Raw genomic sequence first — 20623 nt, 5'->3', positions numbered from 1 at the left:
TCTGCATTCCGGGGCCCCGGCACAGAGGAGGTCCTCAACGTCTGGTCGGCTGCGGGCGGAGGCACAGATCCAGACGCAGGGGGTTACTTTGCCGGGTGCAAAGCTGTGACCGGGAGGATTCCTACCAACGTAGACATCGCCTACCTTAAAACAAACCAAACAACCCCGTAACGCTGCGGAACGCTGCCAGGTCAGCCGGCAGATGGATGAGAAATGAAAACCAAAATCCTTAAATGCCGAACTGTCTTTTCCCACTGTGGATGTAATAGTCTGAAAAGGGAGATGTCAGTGTGTATTAGAATGAACAAGAGTGTCGCGGAGGAGGTGGGCTTTGAGTTGGGGAAGCAGGAAGAAAACTCTCCAGGCAAGGGATGAGCAAACATGGCCAAGGACAGCAGCGGAAATGGACATGGTTTGCACCGCCCAACCAGAAGGGGCAGGTTGGGGTACAGGTGAAAAGAAGACAGAATAAAGAGTGAGGATAAGCACGAAAAGAGAATGTCACTTAAATGCAGTGGGCTGGAGAAACCAGCGGGGCCTGGCGGAGTTGGGAGATACCCTGCCGACTGGGTCTGGCGGGGGCATCCGCACCGGACTCCGTGGAAGAGGCACTACCAGGGACACGGGATGACACTCTGCAGTGAAAGGAAAGGAAAGGAGATGATGACAGAATTCTCAGAAGAGAAGGTGCGTATTAGTAGTCAGCTGGAAAATGCCTTTTCAAAAGCAGCAGAGATTGGCGTCTCTATGTTTCAAGGAACTGGTATGTTGAGCGGTGCCCGAGAAGACGGTTGGGAAAAGCAAGTGTTCTAGGGGCAGTGGCTTACTAAGACATTTTTCTCTTACGGACACGTCTGAAGCTCTGTAATAGCGGATGACAAAACACTGTCTCTAGATCTAAGGAAATCCGTGGAAGTGATCTCGTCTGGGTTTGAAACAGGCTGGTCACCCGGATTTCAGTATCAGGTAAAGTTAAAGCAAAGCACACACATAGTATGGGGAAATTTTCTTCATTTTTAATTTACAGCAGAAAGAATATAAAGCATTCAGAAAACATTTTCCATATTTTAAGGGCAATTCAAAACATTTTGCATGGTTTCCAGCAGCTGAGTTCTTCAACAGATCCATTGATTCAATGATGCTTCACATGCACAATTACAAAAATAAAACTTACAAAAAAGAAGACATCTAGACTAGTTTTACATGCAAGTCTCAGGGACCCCCCATTGGGCGCCAACTACTGTGTGGAACTGCCATAAGCGACCGTGCAGCCAGAGAGGGGTTCGGTTTATTGTCTTTATTTTCGTTCACACAGTACAGCTGATTTCAAATGGGTAACAAGAATAGCAATTAAATCTTCAGGAGACAGAATAAGATTAGCTATTAATTTTATAATGAAGTCCTACTCCTGGCACTTGGGAATTCAGATTATCCAAGAAAGCTGCGCTTACCTATCATCTTATATTCAAAATTAAGATTCACAACCAAGGAAAAGCGGTCAGAAATGCTTCGTTTCAGTGGAAGTGCATTCATTCGTACCTCACCTACGATTCACAGTTGTACTGGTGGGCTACACCGGTAGGTTTTGAACCTACTTCCTATCCCCTCCGTAAGAACCCTCCTAATTCTATGTTAAGTCTTTATCTTCCAGAAGTTTCTAACTTACTTGGCTAATAATGTAGCATGGGAGACATTAAATAAAAAATGAATAAATAAACAAACGTGAGGGTTAAAGCAAATCCACTGAGGTCATTACTCTTGTCAAAAGATCAGTTATTTGTACCATAATAAATGGAATAAACGTATCTAATTTCAGTTCTAATATGGGATATTCTGAAAGAGCTGGCTTTCACCTTCCTATTCCCATTTATGGATACAATTGTGTGTTTTGTAAATTACTCAGTGTCCTCCTACAGGTCAAATAGTTTAAAATAATAGGTATTTGGGGCGGGGGGAGTGCAACAGCTGCAACATAACCCACACATTTAAAAACAAAATCGAGCCAGGTCAGTTTACAAATGTACAGGTGGCTACTGGTTGTGGGGCTGTCACTGTTGTCAAAGCTGATCACAAGCGGTAAGACGTATACTGTACAGTAATCCGAGGTTGGCAGTGAAAGGAAGTAATTAAAAAACAAGTACAATTATAGAAAAGGCACCAAGAGCACTGACCCCAGTTTTTACCACAATCTTTTTGTATCTACCTTCCTTCGAAAGACACCAGTTTAAAAGCTTATTTGTGAATATTTTTAGGCTTCACAACGAGCCTTGAGTTTTTAACTTACAGTTGGCAGCCAGAACCAAGAAAAAGAAAACAAAACAAAAACTATCACTTCAGCTTCACACCAACTGATCCTGAAACTTTACCTGGGAATTTTAAACTGGCATCAGCAAATTCGAACTTTATTCTCTCAATTTAACGTTAGTAGTTTAATTTTTAAAAGCATCAGATTTCTTTGGCTCCTCGTTATATGGAAAGAGTAACAGACCATGACAACCCTACAAGACCAGTTTGCATCTTTTAAATTTTTAGTTATTTTTTGTGCAATTTTTGTTCCATTTTCTGATTTCCAGCAGGAGATATGAAAAACGTGAGACGTTTTCCTACTTGTCATACCATTTCTTTTGTCAGGTTTTGATCGTTCTAAGTGTTCTTTGTTGGAGTGAGTGGATGGTGTTAAGCTATATACGGATTCATCTTATGATTATCTGTTTAGCAAAAGTAACTTAATTTTCTTAAGCAATATTAGCATTCACATTACTTGGCACCGTTGGCAAAAAAATTTTAAATTAAATAAAATAAACTCCTGGTAGCCAAAATTAAATGTAAACATATCCTTTTTTTTTTTTTTTTTAAGTAATGTTACTCTGCCTTTTATCCTAAGTCTAAATACAGTAGCTCTTTTTTTTTGTTTTTTGTTTTTTGCAGCTTAGTCATGCTTTAGCAAAATGTTCTTCTAAAGAACATTTAAAATAAAGTACTCTTATAGTGAAATAAAGTTTTTTTTTGTTTCATTTTACAGACCATAGCCACTAATGCTTTGCTTTTGTTCATTTCTTTTTTCTTGATTTCATGCACATATCTCTTTGTTTTAATATATACAATATATACAAACAATACATCCACATTTTTTCTCGCTCGTTCAGACAAAACTATACAAATAATTTTATCTTGCCATGTTATTGACCTTTGTGAATAAAATATTTAGCAATTAATATAATCCCTTTCAAATATTTTCTCACTTTCCGATTCTACCTTTTATATATACACAGAAACTGCTCAGTTTGGATGAGATTATAGCCAAAAATATGGAATTTACTGGCCAGAACGCAGCACCACACTGATCTTTTAGGTGGCAAATGTCCAGGCAAGGTTTGTGATTCCTTAGAATGACTACAGTTTCCAAGGTTACTAAAAAAAGCTCCATGCTATACCAATTCTCTACGTAAATCTCATTGCACATGAAAGTAAGGCCCAAAAATTAAAGTGCTGAGCATGACAAAAGGGACAAGATGATCATTATACTCGCAGGTTCTTGGGAGGTGGTGGGGACAAGAAAATAAATTTAAACTCTGTAAGCTGTTTCTCATTAGTTCCCATGCATTACCCGTTTACCACACACCCGCCCCTCTGCAAATTTCCACAAGACATTAAAAACCTGCAGATTTTAAAAGTTGCATTAAGTGTGCTGTAGAGATTAAAACAAACACAAATTAAAATAAAATAAGATCAGTGAAGGAAATGAGAACACACGGACCCAATAAAGATTTGTATGATCTAAGCCCTCCACTGAGAATCAATCCCAAAGATTCAGCTTCTTGGAAGTAACTGACAGGTGCAGGAGCAGCACTCTCTTTTGTTGCTAGTGCATCCCCACCTTTGCTTGTCTATATTTTTGGTATAAATATTTGTACAGTTCCACACGATGTTTGAATACAGCCCTATATGAGAAGGAAACCGGCTTCTTCCTAAGAAGAGGAAGCCTCTCTCAATTCCTCGTGGTGTCTTGTTTTCCCATGATCCAACAGAAGATTGAGTTCCAAGATGTCTTGCTGATCAAATTAAAAGTTGTCCATGAAAGTGCAAATGCAATGACCAACACATTCCTGTTAAAATCCTGCAGCTGATCTCCCCAAAACTGCAGAGGGATTGTGTGTGTGTGTGCGTGTGTGTGCGTGCGTGTGTGTCGTTGCATGTCTCTGCTAAAAACAGAAATGAAAACAGTCTGAAAAGCAATGTCACATTGCTAAGGGATGCTGCTGTATGTCTTCAAGTTCCTTGGCCTTTCTCAACTCTTTCACTCTGGAAGAGAAACAGAACAGAACACCAGGTGATAGCTATATAGTGAAACCGTGGCTGGATGAGGGGAAGGGCGGGACTATTCCCTCCGAAGTGAAAAACCAAGACAAAAACCCTTTGGAAGACTGATGGCAAAAGAAACTCCTGCTAAGTTGCTGGGGGAAATACTCAAGAGAAAGACACGTCCCTTCCTGAAACTCTGCTCCGCAGCGAGTGCTCTGAACACAAAGCAAAACGGAAGTCGACTGCCCTAAGTCACGTGTGACGGTACCGTGCTCATCTTAGGAAAAGTTAACTGTCCGCCTAGCTTTCCTTTGTAGCCTGTTGGGACCACCGCGAATGCCCAGCAGTTCCGCGGGAGGCACGTTAGGGAAACTGCACACACACTTGCTTCTGACACTCCCGGGGACTGAACTGCTTTGCTCACAGACTCAAGACGGGAGGTATCTTGCAGCCCGTCGGACCTGCACGGCCCTACGACTGCGCTCGAGCACTGTGCGGGGTTTCGGAGTCTCGGTTTCCTGACCTTCCTCCCATTTCACACTGTAACTTTCTAAGAGGTTCCGGTCACTTCCCCCCGTGCTCCCAGATGGACAGCAACAGGGGGCGTACCACTGTGTTCTATTTATCAAACATGTTGTAGTGAACAAATTTTAATGAAATTGTTGGCCACAGAGTCATGGGAAGTTCACATCAACAAATTATGTGTTACCCATCCCCTCTGGTCTATAGTTTTCAATATAAAACTTTGTCTTGGGTTTTGAATATGGCCACCTGACGTCGGTGGAGTGCCCGGGAAGGGGTTGTGAGCTAGATTATTTCCTTTTAGTGACAAATAATTGAGATCTTGCCTTAACAGCAAAATGATCAAATGCAAGTGTGACTTCAGGGTCTGAGTCCCGAAGGCAGCACCTGTGGTACTCGGCAGGCAGCGTGAGCTCTGCGGACCCTTTGATAACATTTGTTTCCTAAAACGGGTGTGGGAGGAGGGGTTCAGGCAAACAGAAACTGCTGTTTCTCAGGACACGGATACCCTATACCTCAACTGTGCGACAAGAAAAGGGCTCTTCTGTTTTTCTCCTGGGGGCCTATAGAGAGGTCAGTAATCCCCAAACACAGTTTTCTGATTCTCCAAGGCTAAGGTTTCTGCTGTTATCTTTTAAGTGATACCGGTCAATTCAGATTCTATCTTAAAACAAATGCCAGTTTACTTTCTAAATAGATTCTTGTTGACACTCAGGGAGAAGAAAACATTTTGAAAAGCGTAGGAAGTTGTTGTTAATATCTGGGATTCAATGGCCTGACACATACGCTATTATCACAATTGAAGAAAACAATATATTTACCACCTCCAAGCAGAATCATTTCTGAGTATTCTGCAAAGTTGATACAATCTCTTCAGAGAGAAGTTGCTCTCTTTCAGAAAAAAAAAGCTTTATTATTTTATCATCATGAATACTGAAAAAAATTATCATGTTTGAAAACTTATTTGCCTGATTTATTGACTAAATACACCAGGTCCAGCTTGATCAACAGTGTATCTTCAAAATTGTTAAATCCCTCCTCCTCAACAGGTACGTTTAGAACACGTTGACATTGCTCTGTTCACAACTGGACCCGGGTATTATTTAGTTTCAAATCTTGTAATTAAATATACCATGGATTATTAAGTTTCAGGGTAATTTGGGTCATATTACAACACAGAATTGTGCATCATTATTGGTCCCTAATTTTGGACATGCAGACTTGATAAATGGCTTTTTAAAAATTGAAACATGCTATATTGTGTGTTCAATTTTTAAACATGCAAAATCTATACTAACAGCCCTCTGGCTGGAAAAATGCAAGGCATGCACCGATGCCACCTCTACTTCTGGGCATGCAAATATCTGTACTTGTGCAGAGCTTGTTGCGAATCCCGCAAAATGTGCATGCCACTTCAAAGACAACATTTTATTTCTGCACCAGTACAGAACTCATTCACAGATATGCAACAGTGACTCCATCACTGATGAGACTTCTAGAACCTGAAGAACCCTGAACTCAAAACCTGACAGCATAAACACAGATATCCATCCACAGTTTTTCGAGAGTGAAGAGGAATGCTTTAAAAATACGAAGTTCATCATCAAGATGAAAGAAAGAGAGTGAACTGTAAGCCAGAGATGTTTCATACAGTCTCATACCAAAGAAGCTATCATCTGCTGATCACAGTGGGTAAACCTTGAACAAAAGCTTTTCTTTTAGTTAAAATGGCCACATTAGTTTTTGCAGGTTTTTGGTTTTGTTTTTGCAATTTCTTTTGAAACCAATTAAAAAGTTAACTAAGTTTTCATGAGGTTTTGAAGTCACTAGGTAAATCTTCTGCTATGAACTAGCAACAGATAGCCTCGCGTGGCTCTAGGTCAAGGCCAGATGCATGCCCACACACAGAGGTGGCGATGATCGTCTACACTGGAAAAAGGAGACACCCTGGTTTCTAGGATTTCATCACCCCCAAGCTGGTGGGGAACTTGGTTCTCAGTTTCATGATGAAGTTTTTACAGTACGTCAGCATGATAAATGATACCCAAATGGCTTCAGTGGCATAGGCTTTTTTTTTTTTTTTTTTTAATCAGATGTTCAAGGAGATCGTGGAAGAGGAAGAGAAGGCTTCCGTTCGAATGGCTGTACGGGCTAAGTATTCATTACCTCGTTTAGTCCTCTCGACACATTCCCATTCTCTCCAATTCATAAGTGCAGAACCTGAGATTTATAGCAATGAAGCAACGTGCCCCAGGTAATACAGTTAGCAAGTGGTAGAGGGGGGACTTGAGCCCAGGCCTGTCTGACTTCACCTCTCTACCCCGCTGCCTCCAATATACGGTCAGGAGTACAAAACAATGGGAAAAAACAAAAAACAAAAAGCCTAGTTACGGTATTGGTTTTCCCAAAGGCATTTGGACAATCTCTGTGGCATGAGAGGAGTACGTTATTGAAAACTGATAACAATTAATACCTTTATTCCTAACAACTACGTTTCCTCAACTCTGAGATGCTGTCCTTTATGAGACCTTATGCTGATTTTACTACAGTGTTTGGGAGAACAAAAATTCCTACACTTAAAATGCACTTAACAATTTTATAAAGACGGACCAGAGGTCTCAAAATAGTGGGACTGAGAATCAAGAGAAGGGAGCATGTTATTATCCTCCAGTCTCTAACCGGCAGACGAGGCGCGTGTCGATTTCTCTCTCGAGGGTTAGATGAAACTGAGAGACCCTCCTAATCTGTCCTACTGAAGTCACAAATGGAGTTCTAAGTTACTGGAGGGCAGATTATTAGGACAGAGTACAGGTGCCTAATTTTTTGTTTTATTTTGCTTAATGTCAAATGTCAATTGGACAGAAAGTAATGTTTGACTGGTATATTACTGCTAAAGAAACAGAACGATTAACTCTATCACCGAGGTAACTTAGAACATTTGATACTCGAATTTTTCTTCACAAATCTTAAAAAACCGATGTTTCAAATAGTTACAGAAATTTGTGGCTGCCTTATCTCTGCCAGGACATGAATTGCCACTAAAAGGCCCATGTTGACTACACATACGTTTACCACGAAGGGTCATAAAAGTTTAGGTGTTAAAAGTTACCTGTGCGTTTTTCTCCTTGTTATTTATATTTCCAAAATGTGCTACAAGGAGTGTACTTCTGTAATAATTACTCCTGCTTGTCATTCTCCGAAAAAAAAAAAAAGAGTTTATGTTTTTCTATCCATCTTTTACTACGATGACATCTCACAAATGTTGCAATCACATGACACAAAACACCCAACTGAAAAATTCAGTGGAGGAAAAAAAAAATTATTTTATGGTCCCAAACCAACATCAACGGACTCAACTGCTGTTGATACTTCCTGTATTAAGAGCCTACTGTTTTCAGCACACTTACTGGCAAATAGAGACCAGAATTTTTAAAGCTGGAATTATACTTGAAGATCCAGTCACCGTATTCATAGAACTTAGAATACAGATGTTTGATAGACTTCCGTCCCGTGGTGTGTGCTATCTACAGGCAGCTAATGCTTACTGAGGTTTTGGCTCTCTAAAGGAGTTATACCTGTGAGATTCATTCAGAGCCAAGAGAGAACCTAACCTAAGGATGTCCTGGTCATCTAAAAACAAACCCCACTATAATTGCACTTGCTTCTGAACTTCACCCCACAGAAGACGGGCAAAGCAGCCTTCCGTGGGATGGGACAGACAGTTAACTGGGACAGAGACTACAACTTCTGCAGCTCGATGGCTCTCGCTACCGTATGGAGAGCTGCCAGGAGATCATTTCTCAGCCTCCGGTCAGCACCGTGGAAAATGGTACTCCTAGGACTGGCTTGGAGTTGAGGTAATTAGGGCAGCAAGACTTTGACCTGTGACCATTCAACAGGGATGGGAGACAACCCCAGGATTTGCCCGAGTGTTCTAGGCTGAAAAGAATCGCCACCTTGGGATACGGCTGCAGTCTTAACAACAAGAAAAACAAAACAAAACGAAACGCCAACCCCCCAAAAAACCACCAACCCCCCCAAAAAAAACCAAAGAAAAAACAACAACAACCAAAAAAACAAATGTTGCATTCTAATGTACCGAAGTGATGTAGGAAGCAACAGCACTGAAAGCCAGCAAAGCCCACAGGGTTTATTCCCGTCAGACGTCCAATGAGAATTCATGAACACATGAAGTGGGTCTGCTTCCGGAACTTGTAGCAAACAATGGCTCCGTGGGTAAAGCATAAGGCAAAGCGGCTTCATTCCATCTACTCAGGAACGCTCAGCCAGAGAAATGTTTCATGAGTCAGTGGATTTCAGCAGGTATATTCTTGCAATGCTGGACGTCAAAGATATACAGGGCAGCCAGATGCGGCTTTCTGATGAGTTACCTGTTGCTCTGAGAGCTGCAATAGCTCGTGGGGAATTTAGGAAAAGAGAGATCTTGCCATTTTCCAGAAATCTCATTTGGATTGCAAAACAAAAAAGACAGAGAGGCCCAATAAGAATGACACAGAGCATGTTGTCTGCAATTTAACACACACCACTGTGTTCCAAAAATATTCATTTCCTAAAAGAGGCAAGTAAGACAAAATTACTTTGGATATTTGAATTACATCCATGATGACACATCCCACACATTCATTTCCTACTCCTCACCAGATATATTGGGCCGCTTGGGATCTACGCCTCATGACTTATTTAACTAAGGAAGTGTGATGTCACCGTGCTTGACCTAGAGCACTGTCTACTTCTCTCCAATAACCAGGAGCCTTCCAGGCATCGTCAGAGAACCGTCCCTTGGATTGAAGTATATACCACAAAGCAGAAAGTGTCAAGTGTAACCTGCAGATCTTGACGATGACCCACTGAAGAGATTTCATAGGACGGTTCTCAAGAGTCAGCACCGAAATCACTACTTACCCAGATAACTGGCACCATCTGGCAAAGTCAAGAGTTTGGAAACCCAGTTGTCAAATACAGAGAAAATCCCTTGCTTAAAATTTTTGTGGCCAGAGAGTGTTACCTCTTCTTCCTCCAATTAAGATTCTTTAAGTTGTGTAGCTCTGCCCACCTTTACTGAAAGCGGGTACTAGGCCAGCAACTCACTAAGACAGGTTATTGGAAAACCAGAGTTCCCACAGTGTATGACAGTGTTTGCGGTGGCTATTCTAGGTGGTAAAGCCCTCACAGAAGTATCATCCCAGAGAAAAAAAGGAATTTATCTAGGAATAGCTTCTCGGAGAGTTGTTTCCTCTGATCTATGAGAACACTTCCTGTTACTCACAAAAAACTATCTTAGAGAGAAGTGAAAAGACATTTTCTAGCTAGAAAAAGAGGGACTTCCCTGTTTAGTCTCAGTACCTGGAGAATGCATGTGTCAGGTTATTTCTTGACATATGAGGTGCTTTGGGTTTTCTGCTAGGACACTAAATAATACCCTGTTCGATATATTCGAAACCCCGCTGGAAAGGAGTATTTTCAGCAATGTGTGCCCCAAAGACTTCCTCAATCTCAGAAAACCTCCAGTCACTTTTTTTTTTGAAAGCAGAATTCCTAAATTAACTGAAATAATAATTAAGACCATTCATTTAAATATATATCTGTGCCTAACAAAAGTTTTCTCTTAAATGGATGGCTATTGTGTCCAAGACAAAACAAATCCCTATAAGAGCTAGTGAGAATTTGGAAACTGTTTTAAGTCAGTAAACTAGGGGCTAAGCCTAGATGAAGGGCTGGGCGAAAATGAGCTTATGCGGTGAACGGGATCTGGGGCTTTTTCTTAGCCTCCCCCCTTAGTATTAGTGAATACTAAAAACTGGAAGACACAGTGGTATTTTCTCATTGCTATGCTCCTGGAATTAGCCTATTGTGCCTTCATTCTGAAGACCGACATCACCTGCCTTTCTAGACAGCCTCTGCTTCATCCCTCCAGGAGGCAGAATTCAATAGTGTCTGGCAAACACTGCGCCACAAAATTTAATTCCTTCAGTTTTCAAGTATTATCTTTTGATGTATCAACCTTAAACGTCTTAAGTGTGGTCCACATCATAAATGAGTAAGTGTATTAACTTCTTTGACATAAATTCCAGGAGTAAGAACTCTCCTCTGCAAATGCTCTGCCTCCCGAGAGTCATTTCAACCTGGGGACTGTTGGGAGGGAGCGCCCCTGTGACTTCTCTGACGGAACAGAGAGGGAGCGAAACTTGCTGGTAATTAGAACCACAGGGAGAGAAACAGGACCACTCCAGGGTGAACCTGAGCTTCTCAGCTCTTAGCTTGGCTCCTAGCTTTCCCTGCCCGGGGAGGAGTTTTAGGAGCTCGCGACAGAATGCAGCAGGTGCTGAAGGAGTTAAGGTAGGGACAGAATGCAGCAGGTGCTGAAGGAGTTAAGGTAGGGACTGCGGTGTTGAGAAGCACCTTTGGAAAATGCGTTTTTCAAAAGGACCGTTGACATACAGAAGCTAACAGAAGTGCATAAGCAACATTCTTACTAGATTCTTACTGGGCTCCTTGCAGCGACTGTAATAATTGCACATGCAAGACACTACAACTTCTAGTTAAATTGAGTCCTAGGACATGCATCTGCTCTTTGGGAGGTTTTTTTTTTTTTTTGGTTTGTTTTTTAAGTGGAAAGAAACATTATCTATGAACAGAGCCAGTGAGAGGGAACAGAAAGAGAAGGGAATGGAGATTTGCGTCCCTCTTCTTAGGTTTCAAACACAGACGTCTCTACCACATGGGACAACTGTGAACAGCAGCCTGGTGCTCAAGAGGACTGACTAGTTACACTTACAGACCAGCATAGCTGCTTTATTTATGTATTTTTTAATACATTTTCTTTCAGTGAGTATCCATGATTTTAAACAGGTGAGACTTGGAATCTTTTATAGAGATAGAGTCTTGTTTTCGGGAGAACTTCTAAAAACTCAATTCTCCTATTCTCATCAGTCAGCAAGCTACAGCCCATGGGCCAAATTCAGCCCAATGAATATCTGTGTAAATAAAGTTTTATTGGCACACCAGCCATAACCATTCATGTACGTATTATCTGTGGGTGCTCAAATGCTCTGAAGGCAGAGCGGAAGAGCTGTGACAGCAACCGTGGGGCCCAAGATACTTACTATCTTACTAAAGCCTCTTACAGGAAAGGTAGTTGGCCTCTGACTTAAGATATAATGAATAAAATGTCAGCATCCACAGAAGTGTACTTGGATGAAAAATATTAGCTCCAGAAATATGAGAGGTTTTAGACTTCTTGAATTACAGTGTCTTCTCAGGAATCGTACACATGACTCAAGTGTGACTGTAGGGCTGGGAAGGGAGGGTGCAGAACCGGGCGACGGGGCAGAGGTAAGGCCTGTGTTCATTTTTTAAGTGGATCTTGTCTTAAGTCTGTCAGACAGAAGTTGTCCAATTCATCTACATTCAGATTTGATTTTGGTGAATGGTATTCCTGGCTTTTAAATCAATTTCCTGACTCTGCATCCTTTACTGTAACTTCAGGCACAGTCTGACTTCTGGTCTGGTCTGACAGAGACTTCTGCTCCTTGGGTCTACTTACAAATCAGCATCCTATTCTAAAATCCCAAGGACACCGACAGGGTCTACTAAATACCCCTCTGTTATCATTTCTTTAAAATACAAATTCTGTTGGAACATCCAATCTTCACTGCAACACAGATATACGGACTTAAGACACTTCACACCGCGTTGTCTTTATTCAGCGTTGCTGTTAAATTCTGGAAGTCAGGTTTGCTCGTTGTGTTCTAACGAGTGTCCTGCATTGCTTCTGGAAAAGCATCTTCGTGCGCTGACTTACCTCAGGGCACCAGGGAAAGGGAGATTTAGAAATGAAACTATAGGAACAGGGTAACCGGGAAATAGTAACTCTAAATAAGAAATGGATTCATTAAAAAATAATAATAATAAAATAAAGAAAGGAAAAAAAGCAGCATCACCTCGTGAGCTTTCTTGCTTTAGAAATTTTGACGTGGCAGTAATTGAGTGAATTTCATTGTGGCCAATTATGTGAATCACAAAGAACCACCTGCTGGATGTTTTCTTTTGGTGCAGCCTTGTTTCAACGCCGACTTCTAAGCATGCCCTGCGGGGTTTCAGGAGGGCCTCCCTTCCTCTCACTCATGCACTTGTTCATCTGCTGTATGTGACTATTGCCATGTTGTATAATGTAGCAGTGTTAGTAATTAGGGTTAGTTTTCATTTTATCTTATTTCATTCAAAATGGATGTGAAACTTACTGGCATACCTAGGCTGCAGCCCCATGCAAGCAAGCAAAAAGCAAAATATTGAAAATGGAAGATAAAGGTAAACACTGGCTAGCAGGCAGCTAAACTCACCCTTTTGTACAGCCTATGGTCCACCAGGGGGCTTTAGACAGTAAAACAATACCAAAGAGCTATTAGCATGTGAGGGTCACAACAGAAACCTTATACATAGCTTTATTTCAACAACAACAGAAAAAGAGTATAAAGTGCTTCTTTTTTTGGAAAGAAAGGAGAGTGGTGACAGGGTATGTGAAATGAGCAGGTAGGACATTCACCAATTTACCGTGAAGTCTAAAACTGTGGGGGTCGTAGGACTTGGCAAATTCCTTAAGAAATGGGACACCTCTTATTGATTCCTGAAGCCATTATCTACCTACCTTTCCTGAGAAGGTGTATATGAGGTTTTCTATTTTCATGCTTCTCAGGGCTAGGACACATGACAGTTTCTCTTAAAATAATATTCAGTACCCCAGAATGGAGCCAGGGCTACGTTCATCGCAGGGAAAAGAGGAGCTCAGACTTTAGGTTCTATTGAGCTTGCGGATGCAGGGATGGGAAGAGACTTACGGATCGGATACAGTGGGCGTACAGAGGTCAATAAAATTTGCCTGCACATTCCTCCTAACCTCTGAACTGTTCCAGGGCAAGTAAGGAAAAGAGCCAATCGGGGGTCTTTATTTCATCCCAAACAATGAACAGGAATTCAGAGTCCATAATCCAATGTCCTCCTCATAACAAACCTTCTTGCCACCCTCAAGAGCTTGCTACTCGTTCAAATATGAACCTGAGAAAGGTAACCATGAGCTTCTTCTCCACTGGTTTACAGAAAGAGAGCTTTCAAAACAAGAGTGGCCCAGTCTCTTGGCCAAGACTCCTTGGCCCAGTCTACTGTGGACTGGGGTGGGGGGCAGTCTACTGTGGGGGCGGAGGGGGCAGCCTTTTATGCATGTAAGTTTTGTTTAAGTAGCTGACCCGCTCACCTCACCCAGTGTAAACACAAGGCACAGCTTTGGATGAGAAAGAGAAGAAAAGGAGTGTGGGGCTTTATGTCCGTTTGCTCATAACGACCAAGGCTGCACTACCTACACGTGTTCGCAGAGCCTGGGGAGAAGACCCGCAGAAAGAACAAGGAAAAGGCGACCTGTGGACATTCAGGTTTGTTCAGAGTGGCCTAAAAAGAGCAACGTACAGCTAATTTTCTTGAAGATAAAATCAGCCGGGAAAGCATTACACACAGTCTCAGCAGGGCTGGGTAGAGCCTTCCTGTGTTTTTCATTTTGCAGGTCGGAGAGGAACAAGGGAGGAGGGAGTGGGAGCACACGTGAGAGCCTCCAGAGAAGGGTCTAGGGAAGTCCCAGAGTTTCCACCGAACGGAGAGAATCAACTTCCCTGTTTGGCTGCAAGTACTGTCCTGCTGGCAGAGGTGGGACAGAGTGGGAGCGAAGAGAGATGGGCCCTTGGGAAGGCTAGAACTGATGTGATTATGTCACCGGTGCCTCATATTTTCATCTGGATTTCCTAACAAGACCTCCTAGCTGAGTGCCGGTCCTGAAATCTCGCTGGCCGGTTAATTACAGGGAATGACCTGTCGCTGCGTGGTAGAGAGCAGGTGGGCTGATGAGGCCTAGGGGGTGACATTAGCTTCTTCCAAACTGCATTCTAGGTAGAGAATATCAGATACATCCTAAAGAATGTTCTTTTTGAAGTTTGTATCACTGTTCATGTGTGGCCCTGTGCCCCTTTTCTTAACATCATATAAAAGAGTTCTTTTGCTAAGAGAAGTCAAAGTACAAATGGCCAGCCAACGCCTATTAAGTCTCAAAGCCCAAAGAGTTTCCAAGTGAGCAAGCAGACGGTTTCCGAGCGAGAAAAACTGAAGTAAAAGGGAACGTCTGTTGGACCTGAGGTGAATCGGACCCTTGGTCTCGGGCTCTAGGTACAGTGAAACAGGAAGAGGAAAGGAGACGTCAAAGAGCTCGCCGCAGAGCTGGGCTCTGGGAACCGCACAGGGAAGCAGCGACACCGCACAGGGTCGTGAAACACAGCTCGGAAGGCCGCGGGGACGGATGCCAGACCCGAGTGCTAACCTGCGCAGGAAAACCAAACGATCTCACCAGCTCCCCGCAAATCTAAGGGAAGCGCCTAGTGTTCACAAAAGAAGCTCGAATTTAAGGAAACCAAGAGAAACCCTTTCAGCTGGCTCCGCGGGACGCTGCCCGGTCTCCAGGGAAGGCCCGCCGGAAGCCGCTCTCGCCCTAACTGCACACGCACGCGCGTCCGCGCAGACGGCTGCCCCTTCCCGCCGCGCCCAGCAGAGGGCACCCGCGCTCAGCAGGAGCCTGGCTGGAGCGCGCTTTTCTAAGGCTTCCAGACGGGAGCACTGTGGTGCTCGCGTGCTCCCCGGGAGGACTCGAGGCTGGGAGTGAGGAGCTGCTGCGTGTGGCATACGAATAAGAGGCTGAAGAGAAACGGGAATTAGAAGCTGGTCCCATTCAGCTGTCCTCACCCCGGACTAAGACAGAAAGTCACCGGCGTGAGTCTCCGCTATTTGCCACGCGGTCTGCGCCAGGCCCCCCGTTCCTGAAGCAGCAGCTCGGGCCCTAGTTAGGTCTGCGCTCCTCCTGCGACCCGGACCTTCCCCCTGAGGAATGTGGCGCCGCGCTGCGGCCGGTCATGCGTGGTCAGGAGGGGTTAGGGCTGGGCTCTGGCTCTCGATGAGCAAACTGTCTAGATGATGAGTAGGGTTACCTGTGGCGGCAGCGGCGGAGGAACCTCATTATTTTTCGAGCAGCTTGGTCCTGCTTTTTGGTTAGCAAACTGCTCCTGAAAAAGCCGGAACAGGACTGTCACGAGGGGGTCCCGTGACGCTTGACGCGAACACGCCGAACACAGGCGAGCAGCGACAGAGGTCCCTAATCAAACAGTTGAGGGAGCAAACCGCACAGCAGGGGCGGAGAAGGAAGGAGGGGGTGGTGGCCCCCGCCCACAGCCGTGGTGGGCACAGGGCCCACGTGCGACATACGGGACCCCCAGCTGTCCTTTCCCAACCCTTCCTGAGCCTGTTTGGTGGAAGAAGGCTTTCCAGCCTTAGGCCTTCTCGGGGTCGAAGCTGACTTGCCCGAGTCTGATACTCTGCCGAATGTCTATGAGCGTGTTTCACTGCGTTCCAAGTCCCTGTCCCGCTCTCTCAGATGGCCCAGCCAGCCTCTAACTATCCTTCCGAGGGCTTGTGTGCAATGACGCTACAATTTGGACTCCCTAGTGGAGCGCCCGCTCTGAGCAGGAACTTGGGTCCCGCCAGATTCCCACCCCAGCTGAAGTCGGTGGGAACAACAAAATGACCCAGGGTGGGGGTTGCGGATTAGAGAGAAGGAACCAGAAGGAGCTGAGCACGGAGGGACGGACAGCACGGGCATCACCGTTAGTCCCACCAAGGCGAGTCGCCCCCGATGTCGGGGCAGGGCCATTCTCCCCACGAAGCCAAGGCTCTCTCGCCCAGACAGCTTCGCCCAAGCGAGAGGTCAACCCACCTGAGTTTCTGTTGCACGATGACGGCTGTTCGGCGAGCCTGCCGTCTCTTGCCACACTTCTTATAACTCCGGTAATACTTCTGGATCAGCACAGCAGCACGCCGGCTCTGCTGGAATTTTTTTTGTTCGTAGTAACTTCGGAATTTACTCTGGATTAGGATGGCAGCCTGTGTCATCTTTTTATAAAGTGCATACTGCAGGGGAACAAGAACGGGCGCAACAGTAACACCGGGAGCCGCACCAGTCCGCGTCCTCGGAGCGCGCCGGGGGAGGGGGAGGAAACATCTTTTTCCTTTTTTCATTTTTTCCCCCCCTTGATCATCATAGTCTCTGTTTTGGGCTCAGTCATTAAAGAGGAAAACCAGGAACACTGTCACCTACCTTCCCCAAATGCAAAATGTTAGTTTAAGGGTTGCCTTCAGACCATGTACTGCTTTTAATATGCTTTTCCCAAAAATACCAAACATTTTTCCCTTCTTGAAAAAAAAATTTTTTTAACAGCAATATGCATAGACATTTAGGAATAGTAAAAACGTATTTAGAAAGTACAACTTAAATGTTCAAGATTAATATTTACTCTGCAATTTTGAAGCATTTTAAAATAACCTTCCTTATGTGCCCCAATCGTCACCACACACACTCACTGCCCACTCAGAGCAGTCGGCAGCTGCTTCCTAACTACGGTTCCGTAGGACACGTTTCCGAGTTGCAAGGTCCCAAATACAAGGCTTATCATGAAACGCTGACACCTTTGAGACATTTAACCTGCAGAAAGATGAGTGCTCATCAGACTGACATGGGGTGAAGCCATGAAAGCGGGCCAAGTGTCGCAGGCCGGGGGCCAGCTCGGGACCTGGCGCCAGCAGCTCTCTGGCCGGCCTACGGCAGCACTGCTCGGGGGAGGGATGACGCACGGGAGAAGGAGTTTTCTTCCACTTCTGTCTCTAGGCACTAACGAACACAGAGCCCTCCACATTTAAAAAAAACGCCATGTCCAAACTACTACTGAAATGGAATAGGACTCTGGGGACAAGAAGTCACAAGGAAGCACCTGGCTTGCAAGAAGGCAACTTACCATCCCGGGGAGAACTACTCCTGAGAAAACCCCTGTGCCTACGTGCGTCTCTGCCCGGGGCAGCTGCAGTGAGGAGAGGGAGCAGTCTCCCCAGAATGTTCAAGACACAAGACCCTCGCACAAGAGTCCTCTTTAGTCTCTTCTGACCTGCTTTCCATTTTCCCTTGCCCCCAAATCTCTGAAGACAGCGCAGTCCCCTACAGGGCTCCTGTGGTTCTCCTCCCCATGGCCGTGCATACCGCAAGCTCAGAAATGACTGGGCCAGGCCCAGCAGGAGGGAGGGAGCTGCCCTAAGTAGCTGGCTGGGCTCAAGGGAATTGGTGGCTTGGACGGATTCTTTAGACTGACATGCCCAAGAAAATGTCTGATGACTGCTAATGCCAAAACCCACTCCAACAGAGCAACCATGTGGGCCCCAGAGATGCGCTGTGGTTAGGCGCCCGGCGAGGGGAGGACGCCTGCTTCCTGACCCTGCCGTCTTAATGGCCCCTTCTTATAGCTGGTGATGGGTGTGAAGTTTGTGACTCTGGTGGAATGGTTTGTGAGGGGACTTGGGTGTCATTACCTTCAAGGCTATCCATGTCAGCTTGGGGAGAAACAGAAAATACAAGATTAATGTTAGATTGCTGAATAGAAGGAAATTAAAAACCAGAACCAATAAAACTCCCAACTGGAAAAAAAAAAAAAAACAAAAAAACAAAAAAACAAAAGGCAATCTGGCTACATTAATGCCTTCCATCTTCCAAAATACTTGTCTTATACTTGTCAGTATTTCAAAAAATCATGCCTTCTGTTTTCCTCGTTGGAGACAACACTTCTTTGGGACAGGATTTTAAAAACCAAAACCAAGACCCGTGCTTTGGAATAAACACCTGTTGTGGCCACAGACTGGGAGCCTCACGTGTCTCACTTGCGCTAATGGGAGGACAGAGCTAGGTACTGTGGTGCCAGCGTTTACACAATAAACCTTCATTTTCTGGGATCATGAACTCAATGGGTTAGAAGTCGAAGACTTCTCCCAGCCCACCCCCTTTCACTAGCAGGGCTTCAGCCGAGAGAAACTCAAGAACATGGCAACCCGTGTGAGAAATCAAAGCGAGCCCTGCCTCATAACAGAACATAATACCACGCTTCCACAGGACCGCTACCCATCTCAGCATGTGTTATTCCTTTAAGTAAAAAAGTTAAAAACCTACCTAGAACACCGTCTGCTGAAAAGTTCTAGAATCTACTAAAAGGCCTAAACTTTATCATATGGGCCAGTCAAAACTCAAGTAGGCAGGTTTTTACATTTTCTAACCACCCAGGTGGTTTGGAAAATCTAATCTTGACTTCATTTCCGAGCTCAGCTTCTTCAAGGTAAAGGGGACATAAAATCGTTTATTGCCAGTAATTGTAAGGAGCAGATGTGATGAGATGACGTGGCTGTAAGGCACGGTACCTCCTCGGGGCCCCATGCACATGAGTTCCCTTTCCCACATGGTGGCAGGTCAGTAGCCTCACAGGGTGTTCTGGAAACAGTCATACAGCGTGAAAGAACACTTAGGTGTCCTTCCTGCATCTCTTAACTAAGGAATGCAAAAGCCATATAAGCTGCTCTGGGCTTCTTAAGATTTTCAGAGAGTTTTCCAAGTCTTCACTTGAAAACGGTTGGGAAGAAGCTGAAAGGAGCGTGGCTCGAGAGTGGCTCATTTCTATAGCTCAAGGTCAAAGATAAGCGCCATTATTTCTCTTCTCTGATCACCACATCAGACTCCCTAGAGTCCTTTAATGACTCCAGGTACAATTACTGGCACACGGAGCCTCATTTCAGACACAAGTAACTTTCTCTGTGTCAGACCAGCATCTCAGGGGTCATGATACCAAAAGGTCAACAATCTGAACAGAAATTATTTTGTGACATCACTTTAATAGCAGAGGGGTTTTTGGTTCGTTTTTTACCCCCCACTCTGGAACATTTCCCTCTGCAGTTTGGTTAACACAATCCAAAGCCTTTGAATCAGGTGCCAGACATAGCGCTCTCTGGCCACACTACATGCTAGAGTCCTGTTGCTGTTTGGACGAGGCATACTTCCTACTGTGACCCAAAGCTATGGTTTACCTGTTTGTATTTTCTGTAACAACGCTGAATGACAGCGGCGGCCACTTCCTGCTGCTCCCGCAAGGGTCGGCCCTGAAGGATAAGGTAAAAGAAAAATCCAATTCAGTGTAAGAATTAACGATTGGGTATAAGAAATGTCAACTTTCTTCAGACTTGAGTAGAATTACTGCTCGTTTATAACCTTCTCTGAGGCCCCCACATTTATGAAAATATAGTAGTAATTAATTACAAGTAGAAATTAGGAAAAATGAACTTACAGAATAAATCTCTGATTCTTCCTTCTAAATAGAACTATGATATTTGGATGTTAGGAGGTCTAGAAATGTTCATTTTGCAAGTATTTAACAAATCACAGTTTGTGTTACTTGCCCTTATACGTTGCCAGATTTCCATTGTCTCTCCTAACATCACCCCAACTACTCTGACTTTGGGATTGATGAGTACCGGCTTTTAACACCTTCTCAGGGTGGTCAAAGACTCCTCTGAGAATCTGTGGAAGGCCACAGACCTTCTCCCACCAAAGATGCACACACAAGCTTTAGCACAAGATTTTAGGAGTTCATGGGCTGCCTACAGTCAGTCCCAGTCCCTTAAGAACCCTTGCCTTAGGTTATTAATTCCTTGTGGCAGAGGTATCAACTCCCTTTATACTAACTAAATACTAAATATCTGTCACCATTACCAAGAATAAGTTGACATGGTGTTAACTACACTCTACTGGTTAATTTCCCTAAAGCTTCTGAAAATTATTACTAAAATTTCATATGGCAGGATAATTCCAAATAACAATTCTACAGACTCAGAA

General features: G+C 44.2%; 1 protein-coding gene across 18 annotated transcripts in view; it reads right to left on the bottom strand.

Annotated features, from left to right (window-relative positions):
- Positions 1-994: 994 nt before the first annotated feature.
- The window catches only part of CAMTA1 (calmodulin binding transcription activator 1), an 815661-nt gene continuing 796032 nt past the window's right edge, over positions 995-20623 (bottom strand). For 9 of the 18 annotated variants that reach the window (XR_009345336.1, XR_009345329.1, XR_009345332.1 and 6 more), the window contains 7 exons: positions 19819-19890; positions 18283-18303; positions 16643-16836; positions 15861-15935; positions 13185-13215; positions 7934-9394; positions 995-4302 (listed from right to left, as the gene is read on the bottom strand). Coding sequence is in view for 7 of the 18 variants with exons in the window: in XM_059137385.1 (XP_058993368.1) it covers positions 4270-4302; positions 13185-13215; positions 15861-15935; positions 16643-16836; positions 18283-18303; positions 19819-19890 (426 nt within the window). In the remaining 11 variants the exon portion in view is untranslated. The remainder of the gene's footprint in view (positions 4303-7933; positions 9395-13184; positions 13216-15860; positions 15936-16642; positions 16837-18282; positions 18304-19818; positions 19891-20623) is intronic. The other 9 variants (XM_059137386.1, XM_059137387.1, XM_059137389.1 and 6 more) reach the window with 4 other exon arrangements.

Source organism: Mustela lutreola, chromosome 10, assembly GCF_030435805.1.
Source record: "Mustela lutreola isolate mMusLut2 chromosome 10, mMusLut2.pri, whole genome shotgun sequence".
NCBI lineage: Eukaryota > Metazoa > Chordata > Mammalia > Carnivora > Mustelidae > Mustela > Mustela lutreola.
Note: the sequence above shows the minus strand (reverse complement) of the source record. Positions and strands in the feature narration are given on the sequence as shown.